This window comes from Plutella xylostella, chromosome 14, assembly GCF_932276165.1.
Source record: "Plutella xylostella chromosome 14, ilPluXylo3.1, whole genome shotgun sequence".
Classification (NCBI taxonomy): domain Eukaryota; kingdom Metazoa; phylum Arthropoda; class Insecta; order Lepidoptera; family Plutellidae; genus Plutella; species Plutella xylostella.
This window is the reverse complement of record NC_063994.1, coordinates 1,171,616-1,199,614: the sequence shown is the minus strand read 5'-3', so window position 1 is coordinate 1,199,614 and position 27,999 is coordinate 1,171,616. Positions and strand designations below refer to the sequence as shown.

The 27,999-nt window shown below is 36.9% G+C and overlaps 1 protein-coding gene across 1 annotated transcript; it reads left to right on the top strand.

Moving 5' to 3' along the window:
- Window positions 1-76: 76 nt before the first annotated feature.
- On the top strand, window positions 77-27,889 carry LOC119694376 (AN1-type zinc finger protein 2A). The gene is made up of 6 exons (XM_048625315.1): window positions 77-301; window positions 3,964-4,006; window positions 4,272-4,458; window positions 4,807-4,961; window positions 26,506-26,596; window positions 26,886-27,889. Exons 1-6 carry the CDS (start codon window positions 247-249, stop codon window positions 27,030-27,032), a joined length of 678 nt encoding a protein of 225 aa, XP_048481272.1. The 5' UTR covers window positions 77-246; the 3' UTR covers window positions 27,033-27,889.
- The last annotated feature ends 110 nt before the right edge of the window (window positions 27,890-27,999 follow it).

Sequence of the window (27,999 nt, the reverse complement as noted above, 5' to 3'; positions counted from 1 at the left end):
CAAATACTTCCGTTTCTGACATTATAGTTGTGACTTGTGACATTTGATTATGACAGATGACATGACAATGAAAAGCGAAATTTTGGTTTCGTCTCGAAGTGTCGAATGATATGATTCACAATATTTAGTATTTGTACGTGAAACGAAGGTATAAATGTTCTTGCAATACTATTTCACCATTAGATCAGAATCGTCCTAATTGAGTTTCGGAGTAAAAGTGATTGTGACTACGTTCCTTTTGTAATTATGGAGTTTCCACACATAGGAAAGAATTGTTCTTACAATTTCTGCAATAAACTAGGTAAGTTGCTTCATAAGTTTCACTTTACGTGGCTGAGAAATACCAAACTCGCCCCATGATAACGCAATAATTATTGGTAGAGAGAGTATGAACACACATTCAAGAAAGAAGCTAAATATTATGACTTTTTATAACTTTTTTAAATGAAGGTAAAATGGACGTAGTTACGCAGAAAGGACTCAACCCACACAAACCTAGTTCTGAGATATAGACGTTTTAAGTTCTAATCGGTATTCTTCAGCAATGAAAAGCATCTTATATGTGGAAATTATCTTAAATTATGCATATTTATTGTTATTTTACTATTGCAAATCATGGTGTAGCTATAACGAATATTTATTGAGTTATTAATGAAAATATGCACTTGGATCCTTTCTCCTAAATTGCTTTTTCTATGCAAGCAGGGAAATTCAACGTTTCGCAGAAAGGATCCAACCAAATATTTATTTTTATAAAATATTTTTTTAAATAACAATATGGTTTTTAAAGTAAAATATTTATATTGTAGAAACAAGACATTACTTTTTTACACAAAATAAAAATTATATATCAAAAGTAAACCTATTATTAAATAATTTATATTGAAATGTAATCGGAAACAACATTTCACATCTATATAAAAATCTAACCGGAACTGTATTCCCAAGCGCAAAACTCTGGATCAACTTAACCGATTTTGATATTTTTTTTACAAAATAGAAGCCTACCTTTTTCGTGAGTATCTACGACCCGTTTGTATCCCATAATTTTCAGGATAAAGCATTTTGACGGAAAGCAAACATCATAGAAAAAAGTTGGGCATGAATAAAATTCTAACCGGAAATGTGTTCCCAAGCGCAAAACTCTGGATCAACTTAACCGATTTTGTTTTTTTTTTTACAAAATAGAAGCCTACGTTTTTAGTGAGTATCTACGACCCGTTTATATCCCATAATTTTCAGGATAAGGCATTTTGACGGAAAGCAAACCTCATAGAAAAAAGTTGGGCATGAATAAAATTCTAACCGGAAATGTGTTCCCAAGAGCAAAACTCTGGATCAACTTAACCGATTTTGATATATTTTTTACGAAATAGAAGCCCACTTTTTAGTAAGTTTCCCATCCCATAATTTTCAGGATAAAGCAATATGAACATAAGCAAACCTCAAAGGATAAAGTTGGACATAAATAAAATTCTCTTTTACTCTAACTTCACTTCATCATCCTCGGTATATTGCAACTATCCTCCTTTTTATGCCTCCGTAGGATATCCGTCGTTCCCTGTGCTTACCATACAATCGCTGAAAAGTGGGATTTCAGCGATCATATGGTCCGTATCACTTCGACATAATCATTAACCATCATCACGACCCGTCACATCTCCACTGCCGGGGCATGGGTCTCCTTCCAATGAAGGAAGGGATTAGGCCTAGTCCACTACTCTGTCCCAGTGTGGGTTAGTGGACCCCAACACAAGCAAGCTCGTGCTGACAGAGTTGACGGGTAATTGGGCAACCCGACTGACAGATGTTTTCAAGCCGCCCGAAGGTCTCTGATTAGGCTTAACGACTGCTATCGATTTTATTATAATCATAATGATTACGATTATGCTTCTTGACATATATCAAGATCTGGATATACAAGATGCTCCTGGTTTATTGAATCTGCATCCAACTCCTCAGATGCAGACTGGTTTAGATCTTTAAAAACTTCGGCAATGTGGTCATACCATCTTACAAGTCGGTCTTCCATAGTAACAAGGAGATATCCTGGGGTTTGTTGCAAAGTTTATTTGATTCTTTCTATAGATCCTTCATGGCAGCCGCTGTTTGTTTTCTCCAAGATATAGAATCAGACTAACAGCGTTGGTCCTCTTTTAAATTACGTTTGATATTTTGTTCACAAAGAAAATACTCGTACGCAACTCGTGCTTCTTTAGAATGGTAGTCTAGTTCGATGTTAAGTCTTCCTTGGAGAGTTGATCATATGCCATGTTCCTTTAGACATCCATTCTTTCTTTAAGTGTTCCTTGTGCCTTATTATTTCTTCGCAACTTTTTTAAAACATGTCTTTAATGCCAGTGCAGTTATCTTTGATTGAGGCGCGTCGCCCACACTTAGTAGGTTGATGGTATTTGTTGTGGATCTGGATACTAAGTTATCTTCTGACTTCTGGGTCCTGCAGCTTATTTACAGCGACATCTTTGGCAGATCTTGTGGCCTGCTTCTGAGCTCCCGCTATCATCAAGCAGATTTTTCCAACCACTAAGTGTGATCACTCTTGACTTTAGCAACCCTTCTTAAGTATTTCTAACATCTAGAAGTGAATGTCTTCATTTTCGAATAATCAAAATGTGGTCGATTTGGTTCCCGGTCCGACAGTCGTGTGAGAACCAAGTCACCTTGTGACATTTCTTTGGAGTTACCACCACCGAAAATTAGCCATTAACAATCCTTAGGCATCGTCGCTCGCTTATCAAATTTAGCGTAACTTGTATGAATCTGATAGATGTTTGAGAGTCGAGCGACGCTGCTTATGGATTGTTAATTGCTAATGTGACTTGCCCACACTAACATACGGTGCCGATACATGGACGATGACCAACGAAACTGTGCACCGAATCAGAGTTCCACAAAGAGCTATAGAGCGAGCCATGTTAAGTATTTCGCTTAGACGTATTCCCAACGTGGTGATCCGTCAAAAGAGGAAAGTGTTCAACGTCGGTATGCGGGTCGCCGAACTGAAATGGGAGTGGCAGGATATACTTGGCTCGTGGGGGGACGGAAGGTGGAAAAATGCGGTGACAGAATAGTGGCCAAGAGACGGAACAAAAACAGTTTGAATCATTTCTGCCAAATAAAATTTGAACTGTTTTATTAAAAACTTATCTCTTTACTCAACTCAGACAGTTTGAGTCCTTTCTGATAAATACAAATTGACTTGTTTCAATCAATAAGTATTTCGCTAAAACGACTCAAGACGGTTTGAGTCCTTTCTGCTAAATACAAATTGTCTTTTTTTAATGAATAAGTATTTCTCTAAAACGACTCAGACGGGTTGAGTCCTTTCTGCTAAATACAAATTGTCTTTTTTTAATGAATACGTATTTCTCTAAAACGACTCAGAGCGCTTGAGTCTTTTATGAAAAACTAAATTTTTCATGGTTTCATAGGAAATGCGTTTCTGTAAAAGGACTCAAACAGTTTGAGTCCTTTATGTGAAACAAAAAAATGTGTGTTTCATACAATGTGGGTTGGTCCCCCACATCAAAAAAGTATGTTGTAGTTGGTTTTTTACTGTGTTTGTTTTCTTGACAGGTAGACCCTACATTAAATAGCATGTTCTAGTATATAACTCAATTTTGACCAAGTTGTGGATTGAGGCCTTTCTGCGTAACTACGTCCAAATACTAAAATTATAATAATATGCCCCTGTGCATACCCTACTTATAAACTCTATCAGATTAGATATACTTACTATACAGTCATTAGAATAACATATTTCAATCCAACCACCAAGGATCTGCAAGTTTTGATTTTTATTGAACTTGGATTCCAATGTTTCAATATCTTACCCTCACTATTCATCTATTTTAATTAATGCCGAGTTCTGCAAAACCAGACATATAATTGTATTATACAGGGTTTTCAATTTCAAAATACTAAAATTATATCTCTTTTCAGATTTTCTACCATATAAATGTGATGCATGCAGTGAAGTTTTCTGGTAAGTTTGGTTTTTGTTAAAATAGGTGCCTATAAAGCTTCTTCTCATATTTCCATCCATCAGCACTTCACACATACAATTATACATAAACAATCAATGTACAACTCAAAATTACTGCCTGTGGTCAAATAACTGATAGCATGTTGGCTAAAGATAAAAAAGTTGATTAAAAAAACACAATAAATGCCACAGCACTGTTTGTCTCTTTTTCTTATATCTTGTAATATGTACTATGTGTTCAAACTTCCAAATAATTTTATTCCAGCTCGGACCACTTTGCATATGTAAAGCACAACTGTCAGGCCCCAAACCCCCGTGATGTCCAGGTGCCTGACTGCCCACTATGCGGAGCCCCCGTGCCGGGCAAGCGCGGGGAGGCACCAGATGTGGCTGTCAGTGCACACATCGACAACCAGTGCACCTCGGACAAGGCCAGAGATAGAAGGAATAAGGTAAAATGCTCTGCATAATGTGAAACTTTGTGTACATAGACTGTCAACCTGTAATGATCTGTACCTACTTTGTATGTTTCTGTGTGTATGCAATAAAGACTTTAAATAAATAAACCTAAAAAAAAGAAGACATTGTAGCCTTTTTAGTTTTGTTTTCTTGTTTTTGTCAAAAGTTTCATGTTTGTTTCTGCTACTTTGTATGCCAGAAAATGTAACCTATACCTACAAGATTTTAAGACCATACTTCATACATAATCCTTTGTACCTTAGTCCCTACTCTATAAACTTTTACCCAGTTATTTACTACTACTACTATACATATTTTACATACCTCCTTCCTACTCTCAGGTGTTCACAAACCGGTGCTCGTACCGCAACTGCAAGGCGAAGGAGATGATCCCGGTCGTGTGTTCGGAGTGCACCCTCAACTACTGCCTGAAGCACCGGCACACGGCCGACCACGCCTGCGAGGGGAAGCTGGCCGCTAAGAGGAGACAGGCTGCGTGAGTTGCTGTTGTCTCTTTCTGTTATGATCATCTATAAATTACCTAAACCCATGTAGAGAAACGAACCTAAAATGCAAATAGATCCATATGCTCCAGATTACAATCAGATATTAGTTATTATTCTGTGTCAGAGGTAGCGCTTTTCGCAGTACACTCGTACTTGCGTGATAAGTTTCTAGCCGTATGCCGTTTTGGAATAACTATGATGATCTAGTTGTTTTATTATTAGATCTTTATGTTACAGTGTCTGCATAGAATAAATTACATTTCATATGAAAATATAGTAATACAGATATTTGTTCTCGGGTCTTGGATGTGCCCGTAAAATTTCAATAGGCCCTGTAATATTTAGGACTCCGACAGACACAGGCTCGACAGCTACACCGTATGCAAGCAGGCGCGTGTACCCTCGCCGGCGGCTCTCGTACCACTCCGCGCCGCTCCACTACGAGTGCGCACGAGACTGTGCACTATAGCTTATAGCTACAGACAAACACTACATTCCCTTCCTTGTAATTATCTTTATTTAAATCACACAAATCACACAATCACAGATGCACCTTAGCAACAAAGTAATTCAATGACCTAAGTATGATTTCATAATTTACATTTTAATTATCAGCTTCACTGTTCTCAGTATCTGGGTTAATTGATCTCCATTCACCTTCAATCTTTTTCAAATGCATGATATTTCTTCGTAGCACTTTACCGGTCTCTTCATTTCTCACCATTGTATCTCCTTCCTGAGTTTGTTCAACGACATGTGGTGTAGGGTTGAAATTTGAGGTCAATTTGTTTCCGTCTCCTTCTCTGACATATACTTTATCTCCTGCTTTTAGATCACATGTTTGGGCTCTTCTTCTCATATCCGCATATTCTTTCCCTTTTTGTTTTTGTTCCTTGTCTTTATCTCTTACTTCAGAATCGTAGTTTTCAGTTATATCAATCATAGAAGGTATTTTATCTCGGTTTTGCCGCTTGAAAAATAATTCTGACGGAGTTTTTCCAGTGGTAGAATGGGGCGTGGAATTGTACATCATCAGGTAATCCCAAAGACATTCCTTCAAGTCTTTCTTCTCTAATTTACAGATCTTGAGCCTTTTAAGAATGTCTCTATTTTGTCTTTCTACTTCTCCGTTTTGTTGTGGCCAGTAAGGTACAGTGTTATGTAGTATTATATTGCAGTCTTGGCAAAATTTTCGGAACTCTTCACTTACGAATTGGCGCCCATTATCAGCAGTAATTGAGGAAGGATATCCTAGTCGGCTAAATACTTCTCGCAGCAGTTTTATTATTTGTGAGCTAGTTATAATTTTTGTGACCTTTACTTCCTTGTATCTGCTGTAATAGTCAATGATCACCAGGAGATATTCACCGCTGGGTAGAGGTCCTAAAAGGTCCATCGCGACATCTACCCAAGGAGCAATCGGAAGCTCTCGTCGTTTCATCGGTACGGGTAAGTTTGGTATTCCTACAAGAGTGCAGCTTTTGCAGCATTTTACCAATGTTTCGACATCTTTGTCCATACGAGGCCACCATACTTTGCAGCGGAGTCGCCCTTTCATCGCGACTATCCCTGGATGTCCTTCGTGAGCGGCATCCAAAACGATTTTCCTCAATTTCGTAGGTATCACAATTCTGTTTCCCCTTAACAATAACCCGTTGTAAAAACAGAGTTCATTTTCGAAAACTTTGTATGTTTTTATTGATTCGTCCCATTCGTTGTTAGCTAATCCTTTCTTCACACTCCTTATTTCTGGGTCATCTTCCGAATGCTCAATCAACGACTTCATTGAAACTGCCTGAGGTTTGGCGTAGTGCACAATAAACTGAATATGATCTTGAATATTCGTTTTAGGCTTATCCGTGTCTTGTCCGAGGCGTGATAAGGAGTCGGCAATATTTGATTTCCCAGATCTATATTTAATGTTGTACCGATATGCCATGAGTCTGAGTACCCATCGTTCAATGCGTGCACACGGTTTAGATTTTGGTCCAAACAGGATTTCCAGGGGTTTATGGTCTGTGATGAGGTCGAATTGTTTGCCAAAGAGGAAAACGTTAAAATGCTCAATGGCCCAAACCATGGCCAAAGCCTCCTTTTCAGTTTGGCTGTAACGTCGTTCGCAATCAGTCAACGTGCGGTTCCCATAGGCTATGATTCTTGGTCCGTTATTGTCATACTGTACTAACACAGCCCCTAGACCGACAGGACTAGCATCGGCTATAACTTCTGTCTTGTCATTTACGTCATAGTACCCAAGAGTTTGAATGTTAGTCAGCAAAGCTTTAAGTTTTTGAAACGACTCATCGTGTACTTTCGTCCAGTATTGCTCTAAACTTGAATTCCTGCCCAGCTTTTTTCTCAGAAGCTCATTCAACGGTTCAGTTTCAGTTGCAAAATTTGGGATCCACTTGTTTATATAATTGGTGAGCCCTAGGAAGCTTTGGAGTTCTTCAATGGTTTTTGGAACTCGAAAGTTTTCGATGCTTTTTATGTATTTGTCCAAAGGCCTCGCACCTTCTGGCGTAAGTTCATGACCAAGAAAGCTTACTTTTGGCACCTTGTAAATGCATTTATTTTCGTTGAGGAGTACATTATTTTGCTTCAGCACCTCTAGTACTTTCCCCAATCGCTCATCATGTTCTTCCTCTGTGCGCCCATAAACCAATATGTCGTCAATAAAATTGATCACCCCTTCGCATTGGATAAGCATTTTTTCGACAATTTTTTGAAACAATTCTGGCGCGCAGGATATTCCAAACATTAAGCGCTTGTATCTGTACAAACCCTTTGATGTTATAAAAGTTGTCAAGTGCCTGGAGTTCGGATGTAATTCTGCTTGGTGAAAAGCTTGTTTGATATCTAATTTGGAGAATAGTTGTGCTTTATTTATCTTGGGCAGCATGTGGTCCATAGACGGTAATGGGTGATTTTCCCTCAAGATAGCTTGATTAGCCCGTCTCATATCAACACATATTCGTAGATCACCATTGTCTTTGAGTACAGGTACAACCGGGGATACCCACTTAGAAGGTTCATGCACCTCTTCTATAATGTCACTGTCTAGCAATTCCTTTATTGTTGCATTTATTTTGTCTTCTATAGGGATTGGAATGTGACGGTAAGGTTGAGATACTGGCTTCATTTGCTCGTCAATTGGCATCTCAATGAGTACATCTTTCATTTTAGGAAATGGTTTATCCGCAATGTGGCTTATTCCAATGCCTAATTTTAGAACCCCCAGCAGCACAGCCGTATCCTTTCCGAGCAAATCGCGACTGCCATTACCAATCACGTAGACAGTAGTTCGCTCGGATCTACCATTCGTCTCAATTAATGTTTCAAAAGAGCCTTGTACGTCTAGCGGTGTTTTGCTTCCATATGCAATCAACGTCTTGTCAGGTTTGCTTACTTGCTTGGTGCATATTATATTTTTTGCTTTTTAGAAGTTTCCATGTTTTGTCGGTGATCAAATTTGGTTTACAGCCTGAGTCAATGAGCATATTTAATTTAACTCCACCCATGACGCATTCTATAGTGGCGTCGTTGTCAACATAGAATACGTAGTCAATTTCTTCCGCATCCTCAACGTTGTTTACTCTCCGCATCTTTTTGTTTCTAGTGTCATTTTCCTGTCTGTCTTGTTTCTTCGTTTCCGTTGCTTTCCTTTTTTGTGCCACCTGACTCTTGCACCATTGCCTAAAATGGCCTAATTTGCCACAAACATGACATTTTTTACCACGGGCTGGGCAAGTTTGATCCGTTGCTTCATGTTTGTGGCTCCCACATCTAGTACAGTTACAGGTCGCTATTCGTCGCTGGTTGTAAGCCTTATCAGCGTTCTTTTTTTGAAAGACAGCATTAGTTTCCTGGTTGGAGTCTTCTCTGTAATTCTTCATTTGTTGATCAACTACCTCTAGCGTGTGAGCTTCAGTAATGATTCTATCTAGAGTTATATCGTCTCCTATTGTCAATATTTTTTTCCTTAGATCCGTTGATGAACATTTTTCTGCTATTTGATCAATAAGATGTTCATCCGGCTTATCAAATTTACATTTTTCGGCTTGTTTTCTAAGTTTGACAAGATATTGATCGAACTTCTCATTTTGATTCTGAGCCAATAACCGAAAGATGTGTCGCTCATAAACTTTGCTCTGCTTGGGCGCAAAATAATCGTTTAATGTATCAATTGCAATTTTAAAAACGTCCGCATTGTCTTTCGCTTCAGCGTTGGCTCCAGGTAAATTATAGAATATATCTTGAAGGTCCGAGCCACCAAGAAGAAGCAGTGTAGCCCTTTTTTTAATTGGACATTTAATATCGGTGGTATCCAAATAAATGTTTAAGGACCGTAGCCATTTCTCCCATCTCTGACCAATAGAAGCGCCATCGCCCGTAAGGTCGAGTTTATCCAGCAGTGGTACTGCTGTCATTGTCCTAAGTTAATGTGGCTACCTGTAAACAATGCAAAACTATCCTGAATGGTTGAAAGTTTACTTGCACTGTGAACCTTAATAATGACCAATTTAATGGATGCGTTAGTACGCCATGTAAGAACCAATTTAATGGATGCGTTAGTACGCCATGATAAGAACCAATTTAATGGATGCGTTAGTACGCCATGATAAGAACCAATTTAATGGATGCGTTAGTACGCCATGATAAGAACCAATTTAATGGATGCGTTAATACGCCATCATCAGTCTCGCTCAAATAGTCGCCGTTGTCTAACGTCTCTTCGCGTCCTCTCGGCTATCAGTGGTTCTCAACCTTTTTCTAAAAATGTTGTGCGCGAGTTGCGATAACGAAGTGAATGATAGTGCTAAGTGTTCGCAATGTCATAAAAACCTCTGTTTTCGCTGCGCTAATGTCACCGAAGCTGGGTTTCGTAAATTAGGTGTCGATCGAAGGGCGACATGGAAATGCCCTAGCTGCCGCATCTCTTCACCTGCTGCGCCAACTAGCACCCGCCAGATCACTGGCAATATGGAGGAAGTCCTGCAGAAACTGGCCGAAGTGACAGCCAAGCTGGACGATCTTCCGAAGCTAATGCTTGAAGTGGGGGCGCTTAAGTCCAACATGGATGAAGTTAAGCAGAGCTGCAGTAAAATTGACGAGTTTGCCGCTAAGCTTGATGGTATCGACAAACGCATTATGTCTTTAGAACTCCTTAAAGATGAAGTTTCTACAATTAAGGCATCATTCGAGTCCCTTAAGGAAGATTTTGCCCAAAAGGACCAGTGGTCCCGACTTAATAATGTCGAGATAAAGGGCATTCCTATTAAGAAGAATGAGAACCTTTTTACCGTGGCTAAATTGCTGAGCAACCATGTGGGTTATCCTATTGAAAATTCCCAAATCAACTATATATCCCGGATCCCGATTCATAACTCCAAGGAGAAATCAATCTTGATTAGCTTCTTAAATAGATATGTGAAAGAAGAGTTCATCTCAACGGCAAGAGCTAAGAAGATAACCGCTTCAGATATGGATCTGGGTCCAGCAGATCAACGTATTTACGTGAACGACCATCTGTCGCCTATGTACAAAAACCTACTTACTAGGGCTAAATCTCTGGCGAAGGAGAAGAACTATAAATATGTTTGGGTAAAGTTCGCAAAAATCCACATGCGTAAAAGCGACACGACACATGTAATTACCATAAACTCTGCTAATGATTTAAACAAAATAATTTAATCAATTTTATATGCCTAAATAGCTTAAACTTTTTTCATAAAAAAACTCACTTCATTGTCATCGTAAATTTGCCTAACTCAGATAACTTCGCTATTTACTACATGTTAACAACCCCTGCATTCATATTACTTATTGTAATAACTTGTTCTCGCCTTATTTGCTATTTGCCTATCGCTCGCTCATTTTTATTCTCAGTCCGTGTACCTGTTGTTGTTGCAAGCCGGCCGGGCCGCTTGGACGGGATCGGTATGAAACTAGCTTCTATTCATGCTGCTTATAAAGTCCGCATCTCGCTGCTGATAAGTTACCACAGTTACCTACAAACTCGCTGTCCTATGTTCTTATCTAATTTACCTATAACTATCAGCCAAGCCAATTTTAACGTTGCTGCCTATGCGTTAAGGGTCCTCTGCGTTCTGATAACTGACTTTTTGAATACTTTTATGTTCCGATTACTTTATTTTTGTATAGTTAAACATTTTTAATAATGAATAGTAAAATGTTGAGTGTCTATTATCAGAACGTTAGGGGACTTAGAACTAAAACTAATGAATTTTATCGAAATATATGTTTACACTCATTTGATTTGATAGCGGTGACGGAATCATGGCTTAATGATAGCATATATGACAGTGAGCTGTTCGACGGCCGATATTGTGTTTGGAGGCGGGACCGGGACTACAACCTCACGAATCAGGAGCTGGGTGGTGGAGTACTCTTGGCCACACGTAAACATCTATCGGTAACTCCAAGACCAAATTGGAATTCCTCAGCGGAAGATCTTTGGATCTCGATTAACTTGAGTAGGAAATCTGTACTACATATAGGAATAATTTATTTATGTAAGCAAAACCAGGGCTATACCAAATCACAACAACTATCTAACTTCTTATTGAAGCTAAATGACATAATATTATCACATCCTTCCGATAAATTTCTAGTTCTAGGCGATTTTAATTTAGGTAACATTAATTGGACTAAGCATATTAAATTGTCACATTATTTACCGTCAAATTACAGTGACCATGATGAATTAAATTTTGTTGACCATCTAGACACATTTGGTTTTAGCCAGTATAATGGTATTAGTAACCAATACAGCCGTTTTCTGGATTTAGTAGTGTCAAACAGTGATGTTTCGGTAGAAGAGTGTCATAGTCCCCTGGTACCATTAGATCCGCATCATAAAGCCTTATGTATTACTTACAAATGTTCTGATTTCAACCCCCTTAAATCACCTCCACGCACTGTGCACCTCTATTCTAAGTCGGACTGGGACTCTATTAACACGGGAATCCAAAATTTCGACTGGAACAAGGCATTTCACGATAAACTATTACATGAGTGTGTCGAAATTTTTTATGACAAATTGTACTCACTACGAGATCAATTTATACCATCTAAAGTCTTAAAAAGTACATCACATCCACCATGGTATTCACCGGCACTAATAAAAATTCTAAAAGAGAAAAATAAATACTTTTTAAAATTTAAAAACTATGGTAATAAATCGGATTTTAATTCATACTGTATATTACGAAGTAGAGCTAAAATGTTGGAAACCGAATGTTACGACGCTTATATCACCCGAGTTGAGGAGTCAATCAAACTCAACCCAAAAACATTCTGGTCATTCGCAAAATCCAAAGCCAAAACTAACTCCTTGCCCAGTTGTATGACCTTTGAAGGCAACATAACTTCATCGGGTGATGAAATTTGTAAATTATTCTCGGATTACTTTTATTCCACTTTTCTAGAGCCTGATAAACTAAATCCATCTGATTCTCCTGGTGAAGTTGAGAACCTCTACCATGATTGTCATATATCCTCAATTCAACTAGATCAATCAATTATACATAACCATCTCAAAAGACTTGATACCTGTAAGTCCGCCGGTCCTGATAAAATCCCTCCTATTTACTTGGTAAAGTGTGCTGAACAACTTTCGTTTCCCATATACCTCCTCTTTGAAAAGTCACTTAAAGAGGGCAAGGTTCCAGATATTTGGAAAGCAGCTTTTGTGTCACCTATCCATAAAAAGGGGCCAAAAAACGATGTAAAAAACTATCGACCTATTTCCAAGCTTTGCATAATAGCAAAAGTTTTTGAAAAAATTGTACAACGTGACCTTAATGTGGCGCTTAAGACGGTTTTTAAATCTACTCAGCACGGGTTTCTAAGGGGTAGGTCTACGGTTACAAATCTCTTGCTGTATAATGAGTTACTTACGGAAACAATGGACCAAGGTTACCAGGCTGACGTCGTATACACAGATTATAGCAAGGCGTTTGATCGTATTGACCACTCGCTCTTGCTGATCAAGCTCTTCAAGGCGGGAATTCGTGGCAATCTCTTCAGATGGTTTTCGTCTTATGTCAGTAACCGCACCCAGGCTGTCGTGGCCAGTAACTTTCAGTCTGACTGGGTTAAAATACCAAGTGGCGTGCCACAAGGCTCTATATTAGGGCCTTTGCTATTTTTATTGTTTATTTCCGACATTGATTTGTGCTTTAGTAACTCTAGTATTTACATATTTGCAGACGATATGAAAATTGTTAAACCTATTATTATGTGTTCTTTCGAAACACACAGCGTTGAGTGAAGAAGCAATTATTTGATTTCTTAGTATAAATAGGAAAAAATGGGTTTTTACATACCAATCTGCTGTATTTTCCTCTCTTTCACTTTAGCCAGTGGACAGTGCAGTCTAGAATCTGGATTCTACTCTGTGACGCGCTGTCAAATTTCTGACATAGCTTTTTGATTTCTTGAATCAAACGCGTTTATACATTTTTGAAAATGGATTTTTTACTAATAATCCATGATAATATTCGTGTTTGTGGAATAAAACAATCAATAAAAGTGTTAATTCACTTAATGTATAAAAAACTCTGTATGAGACATCGTACTTTTCGTCAATGTACAAAAAATAATTTCGCGCCGCTACCGACGCTCAGCCCGCGGGCCGGTATTAATATTTTTTTCAGAAAACCGAGAAGATCACAAGATTACATGAAGATATTATGATAAATCTCTGTGATAGTGTGAAATATGCTCTCCAGCAATTGGATTCATACCTACCTTCGAAGTCTGAACTGAGTAAGTCAGAAAACTATTTCACGCATGAATCTTTTTCGGTCATTGACATATTTTTTTTTTTTGAAATCATTGTTTTCGGTACAAAAACATTGCAATTTACAAATGATATTTTATCTTTGTGCTTATACCTTTAAACCAGAAACCAGCTCTGTTCAATGGTGTTTCTTTATTCAAATACTATTTACGTTGTTACATATTGTATTTACATAGTTTAACTCCATTTGGTAAAGCTAAAAATTCTCATAAGAGAATGCTTACTTATATGAGAACATTTAAGTTTGTTCCTATTCATTTAATGCCATGTTATCTAGCATTAGGAAGCCTCTCAGATGGGCTACAGATGCTTGTTAGACCTTTGGTTGTTGGGTTTATAACCTTTACACTGCTTACTTTGAATTTAAATGTTTCAATTCTAAACATGGTATTGATGCGTGGTTTCACAAGTTTGAAAATATTTTCACATCTGGTATTAATTAGTTAACATGTACCTACATAATATACCAACCTTTTGATTGCTGCATGCATAGATGTGTTGTCGCAAAATATTTGTAATTTGTTGATCACATTATTTATTTACCAAGTGTTTATGAAGGGTGACACAATGAAAATAAGTCACTATTTATGCCCTTATGTGGGTCACCTCTGACTACCCCTTCGGGGATTTGCAGTCGTGTGTATATTATACAGAGAACTTTACACTTATATTAGCAGTTTCACTATTGAGACTGTCATCTTAAAATAAATTAAATATGACATGCAGTGCTGTGGTTGACAATATTGACTTGCAACCAATGGCTTAAGCCAGTAGCAAAGTTTGACCTAGCGGATGGGTTGATGAGATTATAATTTATAAAATGTCTTGGCTAATATTTATCCCTATATTTACAACTTTTGTTGTCTTATAGGTTTTTACCATAATACCTTCTTACAACTTATATGTATACATGTTGTTTTATGCTCACATAGCATTTAAAACTGGCTCGGGGCCCCTATTAACCATAATAACTTCTTACAACATGTATGTATACATATAAATATGTTGTTTTTTGCTCACCCACAGGATTTAAACTGGCTCGGCGCCGTTTTATTCCTATTTACCTATTACCTAGGTATACATATTATGTCCTTTTACATGCGGGTGTAATGGACAGAGCAACAAAATACATTGCCAGTCTAAATGCTGATAGGCACTGGCTATGATGAACTCATGGATCATCTCATAATGTATTTTAACTTTGCATAATTTCATTAAACTTTCGGAAAGTTAAATGTAGCAGTTACTAACTGCAATATTATTGATGACACACACATTGGTGGTGTCGGACCCATCTTCAAGTACCTAATTACTGGGGATTTTATGCAAAGTTTATGAAGGTTTGAACTTATAAGTTCATTGTAATACATTGACCAGTCGAAATGCTGTTTATGGCACTGGTGAATTAAAATGTATTATATTATATTTGCATAATTGCTGGAACATAAGTTCATTGTAATACATTGACCAGTCGAAATGCTGTTTATGGCACTGGTGAATTAAAATGTATTATATTATATTTGCATAATTGCTGGAACCTTCCTCGCGGAGAGGTAAAATCTTATATGATATCTGCAATTATTCACACACATTGTTCATGGGATACCAATATATGCGAAGTTTATGATGGTTCACAACCGTTTTATATAGCATTTAACCAGTCGAAAAGCCATGGGCTCTGGTAAACTAAAATGCATTGCCACCAAGTTTTTGCTATTATATATGCAAATATTATGATGTTTAACAACCATTTGTATAGCTTTTAACCAGTCGAAAAGCCATGGGCTCTGGTGAACTTAACTGTACTTATTTTATTATTACATAAAGATAATTAACTATTTACTTTCTATCTGTAATATTTTTTCATGATTATAACTTTTTCAAAGTTGTTCATGTCATACCCTGGACTTTGTAGCTATTTGGGGTTTTTAAGCAAGAATTTATGGGAGTTTCAATACTTAATACTCAATAATTTATTGCATCCATAAGTCTTACAGTTTAAAACTGATAATAGGCATAATCCACTCATAAAAAGGTGAATTGCCAATTTTTTCTCCTGTTTACCAAAGCAGCTGCCCGCCAGAACAAAGCACAGCCCAAACAGGTTGGGAGATCCTCCCTTTCCAGTGGGGATAGCATGGGACCACCATCACATCCCTATTTATTTTTACAAATAACACCACTTAACGGTTTCTGGCTAAACCCATAATGACAAGATTGTTGCCGCGGAGGCCATGTGCTATTGAGACATTTGATTATTGATATGCAGTGGCCAAACATAATGAAAGCTGATGAAGCAGCTTTCTAGGCCCAAGCCCTTCCTTCATTGGAAGGAGACCCGTTCCCCAGCAGTAGGGACGTGATGGGTTGATGTTGAAGCATCTGCGCCTTGGCAGCTAGAGTTACACATTTTCAATCTAATATATTGTGGTGTAACTTGCTTACTTTTTCAGGGATCTTTTCTTGAAAGACATAACCTGAGATCTCATATCTTCTATCTTAAAGGTGAGCTCTTGTATTGTGCCTATACTTAATAATGCATACAATACATATTTTTTCCGAATTTAATTTGGTCTTAATAGCTAACACAGGCTTGCCATAAGGAAGAGCTCAGTTATTACAACAGTAAAGTTGACTTCAGAATGAATGTTTATTCAGTAGACATTGGCATTAATATCACCTATACAAGGTGTATGCCACAGTACATATTTTACCACTATGTTGGCTGATATTGTTTGAGCCCGGATTTGAGTACTCCTCATCTAGTGTACCCACATGGCAGGTGGTTGTCAAATGATTTTGCCCAGGTAGCTTTCTATTAACCATAGCACAAGTTTGTAGTCTCTGGAGAGTACAAACATGAGATAGCTACAAGTCTAAGTGCCTATTATTGTCCTGGACTTTTGTTCACCAAGTTGTGTTAACATTTGGCCTTTATGAGCCTTTCTAAGGATCTATCTGGTAAGGTGCCTATATTATATTGATTTTTATATGTATACCATATACCTACATCATGTGGAGCCTATGACTGATGGCTGTGAAAATACCTATCCAATTATCCATATTGGTTGGGCTATTGAATAGTCCCTATAAAGTGTTTACTTGTATTTATGGTGGATTATATTGCAGTAGTAAATTGTTTATCAAGTATAGATAGAGATGATGTGCGGTTCTGAAACTTTATATTTCAACCTGAGAGAAGGGTGTAAGCCTAATAGCTGTCAAAAGCTGTTTCTATTCTAACTGGCCCTTTACTTAAGTAGGTTGCTACCTACATGCAGGCTTGACTTTTTAAAGACTGTTGGTCCTGTAAAATCTTGGTAAAATTTGTCATGTTAGTAAATTTTTCCGTGTACCTAGAGACTAGTCATCACCCATGTATATCTCAATACGAAAATTATGATAGTGTACACATAGACAGCTGTCATGTAATCCTATTGCAGTAGGCTATTCAACTACCTAGCAAGGGTGGTGCAGTGACATAAGTCTAATACAATCCATATTTCTGTGCTTTATAAAGTTCAATTTTACTTCAACTAAAAAGGAATACTACCTAATAATATGTATGACTACCTAATAGGTACAAATTACCTATGGTTATGTATTACCTAGAGGGCCTATGTAATACAAATTGATAGGTACTTATATAAAGACAATGATGTAAAATTTAATATTTTCTATTGTCTTTTTCTATGCTATTAGGTATTCCTCACACCTGGATTGGTCCTTTACTAGTTCTAACTTTAATTTGATAAGAAATTGGCTTATTTATGTTATACTTACTTAAATTAATAATGGTATGATTTATGATCCCATTAGCAACATACTTACAGATCATAAGTGTAGGTAAGTATGTGACATGTTGTGTATCACACTAGGTATGTAGTGGATACACACCTATTGATCATTAACTAGAGTACCTATGTACTTATAAATTTTGTTTTTAATTAATTTTTTTCTTTTAGGTGCAAGTACCTTTATGATGAAGGTGCATTTTAAGTATGATTCCTTTACAACTGTGATGTTGTCTAACAGGAATCTATTATATTTTAGGTATATTTTACCTAAAAGGAGATCACATAGCGTTTAGATTTTCTAATCTCTTTCACCAGCAGATAACAAACAAGTCTTCACTCAACGCTGTGTGTTTCGAAAGAACACATAATAGACCTGTTTTGCATTACAACAAAACAGATATTATGTGTATGAAGAAACACACAGCGTTGCAGCAACGGCTTGCAGGTGAGTTTTGAAGACTACTATGTCAGAAATTTGACAGCGCGTCACAGAGTAGAATCCAGATTCTAGACTGCACTGTCCACTGGCTAAAGTGAAAGAGAGGAAAATACAGCAGATTGGTATGTAAAAACCCATTTTTTCCTATTTATACTAAGAAATCAAATAATTGCTTCTTCACTCAACGCTGTGTGTTTCTTCATACACATAATATCTGTTTTGTTGTAATGCAAAACAGGTCTATTAATGAAAATGATATGATATTATTACAAAATGACTTAAATAACCTAGATAAATACTGTAACGACAATAAATTAGATTTAAATCCATCAAAATGTTCTACCATCACCTTCACTAGAAAAAGACAACCTACTTTAACTACTTACTTCTTAAAAGGTCATGCTATCGGAAGAGACAGTAAAATCAAAGACCTTGGTGTAATCCATGACTCGAAGCTGTTGTTTGATGCCCACATTGATGCGATTACGGCTAAAGCAAGCAAGGCTCTTGGATTTATAATGCGGCTTTCAACTAACTTCAAACAGGCAAAAACCTTTAAAATCTTGTACTGCACCTATGTCAGAAGTAACTTAGAGTATGCATCACAGGTGTGGAACCCTAGATATACGGTATACATTGATCGCATCGAGCGTATACAAAAAAGGTTCATGAGGTACTTAAGTTATCGTGTTAGGTATCCCTTACAAAACTATAAGGAAGGTTGCCGCCAGTTTCACATTCTACCATTAATAAACAGGCGTGAAATTTGTGATTTATTATTCCTCCTAAGAATTGCCACCAGCCAAATTGATTGTCCTCAATTATTGGAAAAATTAAAATTTTATGTTCCGAATCGTTCCCGTCGCTTCAATCCGATTTTTAGTAACATCACGGTGTCTACCAATTACCGACAGAATTCGTATCTATGGCGGGCTTGCAACAACTTTAACCACGTATCGATTAATTTGGACATTGATATATTTAATACAAGCATTAATAAGGCGAGAAATATTCTAAGTAGTACCTTTTTTGATGTCTAAGAGTTAATGTATTATATATTTCACAGTGTAATTGTTATTAAACATCTTTGTAGCTTTACATATATACAGTTTAGAACGTTTGATTAGGCGTAGATAATATGTTTATGTACCTACTTTAGTTTGCTACTTTGTATTAGCGTAAATATTATTAAGTTATTTCTATCAGTGGAAACTTGTAAATGGCCTTTTACTGCTCATTCTATTGTTATACTTTCAAATTGTGCTGTAAGTTTTCCTAAAATAAAATAAATAAATAAATAAATAAATAAAATAAATAAATCATAAATACCAATTTAATGGATGCGTTAATACGCCATCATAAATACCAATTTAATGGATGCGTTAATACGCCATCATAAATACCAATTTAATGGTTGCGTTAATACGCCATCATAAATAAATACCAATTTAATGGATGCGTTAATACGCATTCATAAATACCAATTTAATGGATGCGTTTAAATACGCCATCATAAATACCAATTTAATGGTTGCGTTAATACGCCATCATAAATACAATTTGTTAGATATTGTTATGTTATGTATACCTACGCGACTTTAGTCTTAGTAAGGCACCAACTTTATAGTTGCGATCTAAGCCAGTATTACCTTTTTTAAAGTAGGTACCTACCAATAAAATTATTGCATTAAGTATTAAGTACCTATGCCTATTTTAATTTAATTGACACAGTCACTGCATTTCACAGTTCACATGCACGAATTTCACAGTTTTCTTTGGCATACCTATACTAAAACGGTTAAATGTAGGTAAGTTGGTACTATTACGGGCACCTACCTACTTAATAGAAACCTCTAGTAGATAATACACTCAAGTCAAATAGAAGATGACTACTTTAACTACCCATTTACATACTAGGCAATTAATCTAACCCTGCAACAGCATATGAATAGGCCAGTTTTCTAAGAAGGATAAAACACTACATATCTTCACGGAACAAATGGTAAGTAAGAGCAAGAGCACCATAACTATGTTTACAATAAAGGTTAAGTAATAAAAAAAAACATCACTCAAGTTTAATGAGTACGACAGTGACCATTAGGTACCTATATTACTTTAGTACTAATACATAGATACTCACTTAACCATTGCACACACAGTCATGAATAGGTAGGAAGGTAATTCACTAATAGGTAAGTATGTAATATGTTTTTGTTGCCCAAACGCATTATGCTGTGCAGTATCGGTCACTGTAGCCGTTACGCAGTAGGTAAGTTCCATCTTAACTATAGAAAAACAATTAGTTACCTACTGTCTTTTGTTTTATACCAAATATGTACATGGGTACCTGATTATGACATGCATGAACGTAGTAGGTACACATTCAACAATATTGATTGATGAAGCGGTTATTTATTTGCATAAGCTATGCGGTTGCCGAGTGATTTAATGACTAATTTTCATCAGCAATAATAATTATTATCTGCATTTCATAAGGGCAAATTTATTTATTTATTTATTTATTTATTTTTAGAAAATTAACAGCGTTAAATATGCAGTTACAAGATAAATGTATAAATAGTAAGGCCAATAACAAATTTTCCTTAATTTAACATACAATACAGGTGCACAAAATATGAACTTAAATTAAGTAGTAACTTTAAAAACTTAAAAAACAGTTAGGTAATCATTTAACACTTATTTTATATTTGTTTACATCTCCTATACCATATCCTTACGTATACCTACCTACTATAAGAAAAACAGTCAAGGGTATGGGTGGATATTATATTCAGACTAATATATTATACATGTATAGGTACTAAAAAAAAATACATATAAATACCAATATTCACAATAAATACGAAATATACTATATATACAGTTACGTTATGCTGACAAAATATATTATTAAGTGATCCTAGTTATATATTTTTATAAATATATTTTCACTATACTTTTCTAAATTTACAATACGGTCTATTAATTTAGAGGGCTGTAGTATGAATATCCCGACCTAGTTACAGTAAAGAATTTTTTTTTTTATAATTTATTAACAAAAACAAAATTACACAAAATGCTGAGTATCTTCTACCTTTATAGTTCACTAATTTTATGCAGTACCTTGTTTCTAAATGCTGACTTAGTACAATGGATGATATCAATGTCACTGAACAGTTTATTGTATGTCCTGGCTAGTCGCGTTAAGGTTTCGTTGCTGGCATAATTGGTGTGGTGGCTCGGCACATACAGCAGGGGGGTGTGGCGCGTTCGCCGCCGCGGCGCGCAGTATGCCACGCCACTCACTAGGGATGCACAGTCTAGGCTGCCATGTAGGATGTCATGAAGTAGGCACATATCTAGGACAGTGCGGCGCTCTTCCAGTGTAGGTATGTTGTTTACGCGGCATCCGTCTGCGTAGTTGTTTACTGAATTTCGTTGACGATAATTTAGGTGATTTATGAATTTCTTTTGTATACTTTCCAAGCGATTTTTGTAAATTGTGTATTGGGGAGACCAGACTGGGCAGGCGTACTCTAAAATGCTACGGACATAAGCATAATAAACTAACTTGATCGTACTAATGTCACTGAAAGGTTTGCAAGATCTTATAACAAATCCAAGACTCCTGTAGGCCCTGGCAGTAATGTTGTCAATGTGTTCGGATAGCATAAATTTCGAATCTAAAATTACCCCGAGGTCTCTTACATTTGTAACCCTTTCTATTGCAATGTCATTAAATGTGTAATTAAAGTGAGTCGGCTTAGGTTTCCGAGTAAAACTAATGCACATACATTTTTTAATGTTAACCGAAATATTATTGTTAATATAGTATCTGCTTAAGGCGTCAAGGTCAGCTTGAATGGCAATATGATCCTGAGGGTTTCGAACTTTATAGAATATTTTTTTGTCATCAGCATACAAAAGGTGTTCGGCTGTTGAAAATACTTCACTGATGTCAAATAAGTATGCGTTATAGAACAGGGGTCCCAAGTGCGAACCCTGAGGTACCCCTGAAGGTATTTCTACAAAGTTAGATCTGAAACCACCCACTACAACCGCCTGAGAACGTTTGCTTAGGTATGATTCTACCCAGCGCAAAAGGTTGCCGTGAATTCCTAAGGCTGAAAGTTTTTGTAGCAGGATGACGTGATCAACTCGATCGAACGCTTTTTCAAAGTCCGTGTAGATCACGTCAACCTGCCCGCCGTTGTCCATGTTATTTAAAACGAAGTTCGAGAAACACACTAAGTTAGTAACGGTAGAACGTTTCCTTAGGAATCCATGTTGCTGAGCAGGAATATGCTTGGAGATAACTGGGTAGATTGCATTATAAACCTCTTTTTCAAATATTTTTGCTATAGTATTGAGAATTGATATACCTCTATAGTTATCAATTAGTGATTTAGATCCTTTTTTATGTATGGGCACTATATGAGCGGTTTTCCAAATATGAGGGAATATACCTTCGTCTAAGGAGCGATTGAAGATTATACTTAGAGGCACTGAAAGAGAAGTTGCGCATTTAATCCAGAAAATTGGTGGAATACCGTCACTTCCAGCACCCTTGTAAGTATCTAGTTTACTTAGTGATTTTTCAACTGAAGTAGGAGAAATCTCGAAATGGGAAATTGAATCGATAAGATTCACTGACTCGGTGGCTGGAGCGTAATTAGTTGAGGGCTCGACAAATACACTTTTGAAAAACTCATTAAAAGCTTCACATATGTCAGTACCTTTTGTGTATTTGTTGTCATTAAAAGTAAACGATTTAGGATAGTTGGAGGAACCTCGCATCGATTTTACATACGACCAGAATGCTTTTGGTTGAGTTTTAATATTGTTTTCCATTTCAGTAGTGTATTTTTTAAAACACTCATTTTGTATGCGGGGTGTTGTCTCTTACGTAAGAGTGAAAATTCGTTATAGTCAAGTTTGTTGTTGTACTTTTTCCAACGGGCATGTGCTTTTGTTTTTTCTTTAATAATGCCAATCAGGATTTGACTGTACCATGATGGGTATTTCCGTTTACTTTGTTGTTTAGTTATAGGTATATTTTCATTAATGGAGTTAGTTATTACTTCGTAAAATTTATTGACTGCTTCCTCTACTGTACTTAAAATATTTAAGGTTGAATGCCATTCAAATTGTTCGAAGTGTTTATTTAAATTTATATAGTTGCCACGATAATAGTTGGGCTTAGGTACAGTCGCTTCCTTGAGTGGTTTAAGTTGGAGATCCAGGACCTCTATTACAAATGCTGGGTGATGGCGATCCTCCTTTAAGATTGGAAAGTCAGAAGATGAAATTAAAAGGGGAAGTGTAGAAAAGGCAAGATCGAGGGTATTACCAGATGAGTTTTTTATTGTGTTATATTGTGACATTTCTAAGATATTCAGACCATCAGCTAGACATGCAGCAGCCTCCTGTACCTCTATTGATCCTTGTTTCAGATGTATAGGTATAGTAGATTCCCAGCGGAGACATGGCATGTTAAAATCTCCTACTATTAGATGATTATATTGTGGATTTAATTGGCAAGATAATGTCACGTCGCTAAGGACGTAGTTAGTATCACGGGGTATTTGTCGGACGTCTGGCGGTATGTATACTACACTAATACGTAAATCAGCTGATGACGAGAGCGCGCTTGCTGGCAGAATTATAGAAAACATCTCGGTGGGGGCCGGTGGTTCCCGCTCGCACCTCAACGCTCCCAACGACTGTTTGACCAAAATCATGACGCCACCGCCAGTCTGTTTATTGCAGGCCGCCAAGTCGCGATCTCTCCGAAATACACTATACCTACTGTCGCTCAATTCACCATCCAGTATACCATCATACAACCAAGTCTCGGTTATAATTAATATATCATAGTCGTTGCATAAGACTCCTTGACTAAATTGTAGGTTTTTTGTCCTTAAACCGCAAGTGTTCTGATAATAAATATTTAGGTTCCGGTTAGACATTGAGAAGTGAGATTTATAATAAGTATATCACGGCAAGAATATAACAACAGCGTAACTACGACGAGAACTAAGTCCGAGAAATAATCAGCTTGTAATCGTATCTGCAAGTCGAGGGTAGAATAGAATAGTTGTTCAACGAATGTGTGTTCTTTACTGAGCGGGTTGAAAACAAGTAATAAACGCTCGCTAAATGAGTGAGCGGTTAATTTGATAAGGTTCATATAGTATAAAAAGGTGATTACTGCATTGTCTTTTTTTATTTTACGGTATGGATTGTAGAATTTTAAAATGGAGAAAAAATATCTGATTTTTATTATTGACTGACAATACGAAAATTTATTTTTAAGATATAGTTCTGATAGATAAACATAGGTAGTTAATATACAAATAATATAAACTTTACTTATAATATTAAGATAAAAACAATTACATATACGTTGAATAATAGTTTTGAAATACAAATTGATTGGATGCGCAGTATATAGATCATGTCGCGAAAGAAACAGCACACGCTTTTTGCGCATGCATACATTAGGAATTTTTATCAAAGAATAAGCAATGCCCATATGATCTGAATAGATATGACAGAGCTCTGATGATATCATAGTTATAGTTGGTTGGCAATATTTGTGTTTTAGTATTGACATAATTTTGAAGGTGCTGATACAAATAAACATAAGTATTATAATAAACATACATCTTACACTATTTTCTTCACGTCGTCCTCTGAGAAGATCCTTATGACGGGGGAAGAATCGTTCTTTCTTACTGAGATTCTCCCGTTTTTTATCCAAACATGTTGATAGTTCTTCAGTTTTGCAGTGTCCTTACACATTTTAAGAAGTTGTTTATTGAAGAACGTTAGATGCTCATTTATAAATACTGGTTTTTTCTCTCCAGGTATACCCAGCGATCCCGTAGATAATCGACACTTGCGACAGCCAGCGATTATGTTATCTCTCAAGATACGGGCACTCATCTTAGCAATGATAACTCTTGGGCGGCCTTGTACTTTGGTCCTGGGGGTCACTCGATTAACCTGCAATATATCGTTTTGAGATAGGACCACATTTGCATTCTTCGCAATGTTCATGATAATTTCGTGTAAATTTTCGTCTTTGAACTCAGGTATACCGATGATTTCTAGATTTTGACTTCTCTCTCTCTGATCGTTGGTGTTGATTTCAAGTTTAAGTAGTTTATTTTGGTTCCGCATTTCTACTAGTTCAGATTCCATTTTATCTATTTTTTTCAGGTCTAAGCTATCCATCTTTTTCATGACATCGTCGTGTTGGTCGCTTATAAACTGTGTGGATTGCTGCAGTGAAGACACGTCGGCTTTTAGGTTGTTGAATTTCAGATCCAGGTTTTTGATTGAAGTGTTTACTGCTGCGTAATCCTTTCGAATACTGTTGATTTCTGCTTTCATTTCTTGTGAGCTTTCGTATAATTTCGCTAGGTCATTTTTTATTATATTGTTGAGATTGCTATTGATCAGCGACAAATCCTTTTCGATATCGATTTTCCAGGTGGACAGGGTTGCTTTAATTTCCTCACTAAATTGCTTAAAGCAATCGCTGAAGTCTTCGTCGCGTTTTCTTTTACGCAGAGCAACATGTCCAGTCTCCTCAGAATGGTAGCTGGGATTTGCAAGCTCCGGATTAGAGCCGAACTGTTTTCCCGGTGAGCGAAGCATTTCAGAAGATGTACGTTTCTACGCGCTTCTTGATCTATGACAAAGCGTAACGTACAGTTCGGTGGGGCTTGCGCTTGGAAACTCGACTCAGTACACGTACGGATAAGGTATAATATCTTATAACAGTTGTAAATAAAATATATTATAATTTTGAGACACACTGAATACACGTCTGCACGAGGCTGACGACGGACGGCAAAAAAAAATTGTTTCTTTAGTCACTATAAGCAAAACATAATCCATATTGTCCACAATAATCAGCTATTCGAAATAACGGTTAAGCATACTTATCATTATCAACACAAGATTTTTTTTTCCTTTGCTGTACTTATTGTTTATTATAATTTTACACCTACATTTTGTACACAGTTGAATTTGCACTGACCTTTTTCCTCGTTGCCATGTAATATTTAGGACTCCGACAGACACAGGCTCGACAGCTACACCGTATGCAAGCAGGCGCGTGTACCCTCGCCGGCGGCTCTCGTACCACTCCGCGCCGCTCCACTACGAGTGCGCACGAGACTGTGCACTATAGCTTATAGCTACAGACAAACACTACAGGCCCGCCCCCTATTACATTGGAACTAACATAACACTCTGGCGAAAAGTGGGTGCAGCAATGCACCTCTGCCTACCCCGCAAGGGATTACATTAGTAAAAGGCGTGAGTGCGTGTTTTTTTTTTATATATAGTTCACTACAAATGGATTTCCCCTGTCACAGAATAATAACTAGTAACCTTAGACGCTATTGCCTCAGCTGACCTCACTTACGAGCTACCTTAACTTGCCGGTATGTTTGCAGCGAGGCGGCCATGGCTCGCATGAGGGCGAGCGAGCAGCGGCAGCCGCCCGCGCAGCCCGCCGCCGCCTTCACCGCCGTGCAGGGGAATATGGTAAGTACTCTGTGCAATAAGGTATAAGATTGGGTGTAGGTAGGTGGGTATCAACCAACATTACTTTGTTAAACGCCTACTTCAGTTAAAAAGTTTAATGATAGTTTCCGCTAGAGGCGCCTCTTTGTATGCGTGGAAATGCATAATTTCATAACTAGCATCAGAGACATATTCAATGCGATTTATTTTAGCTCCGAAAAAAATAAAATTGAAATACAGGCGTAAACCAAGTATTTAACTACGTTTATCTTTATACAAACCTCACCTTAAATATAATTATCTATTACAGTCAGAGGACGAAGCATTGGCCCGAGCCCTAGCCCTCTCGATGCAAGAAGACTCCTCAAACCTCCACGCCAGAGACACAAACTTCGCCAGAGCATTGACAAGGCAGCGGGTGGGCGGCGAACAGAACTCCAGGTGTACAGTCTCATAGCAGAAAAAAAGAAAACTGTCACATTCTGACAGTTCGCATGGAGGCCAAGCCGAAAAGAGGTTGTAAGAATATTGCTACTTATTATTTTAGTGAATGTATTGAATCCGATATTTTTGTAAAGGTCGCGTTATTTTAAAATGCATCTCTAAGGCGTACATACAATACAAACACATAGGTACCTACTCACTACATTTTTTCCCATGAGGTCGAGGTATTTTTACAAAGTTAATCTTTTCGGCAGGCTCTGATTTAATCCCTGTATATTGTATACCCGTGCGGATATAGAAAGAATATGAAATGGAGGTCGGTAAAAATAGGAGTAGAGAGAGACAGAGCTACAGTCCAACTATAAAGTCGTGAAAACGGAAGTGGATCCTAACTAATTGTTTAAGATCGTATTTAATCTTTCTGTTATACATATTTATTAAAGGACAAATCCGTTAAAAATCCATAATCTATCGGTATTTTATTTTTAAAATGTATGTAAAAGTAAGTAAATAACTGATGATCATAAAAAATCTTAACAAAATCGCACTCTTTGATGTCAGGACTTTATAGTTTGACTGTACGATAACAGCAAAGCCATACATATAGATCGTTTCTTAATCCGCTCGACTTACAGTGACAAGTTTAATAACAAATAATTAATTTATTGTTGCAAAAAGCCTCATGTTAAATTAATTATTTGACAAAGACCATCTAACCTCATTAATTCAGCCTCAGTATAGGTAAGCACGTACAACTTAGTTTAATATATTTAACTTAAATAATTTTAATTATAAATTAGACAATTTCATAATCATTGTTCGCTTATGTATTTTGTTTATAATTATATAAGGAATGAAGATGTGTTATGGCCACTTATGGCACTACTTCTTATTCTTATGTTATTTTAAAGCCTGCATTATGAATTCTCATTCAAGTCCGTAATCACTTACTTACATTTATTTTATTATTATAATGGACC

What these genes read in the sequence shown, in the direction of transcription:
- LOC119694376 (XM_048625315.1), top strand. Translation starts at nt 247, where the DNA reads ATGGAGTTTCCACACATAGGAAAGAATTGTTCTTACAATTTCTGCAAT. An exon ending in GCATGCAGTGAAGTTTTCTG is followed by an intron (nt 4,007 to 4,271) that starts GTAAGTTTGGTT and finishes ATTTTATTCCAG; the next exon opens with CTCGGACCACTTTGCATATG. An exon ending in CCGCCGTGCAGGGGAATATG is followed by an intron (nt 26,597 to 26,885) that starts GTAAGTACTCTG and finishes TATCTATTACAG; the next exon opens with TCAGAGGACGAAGCATTGGC.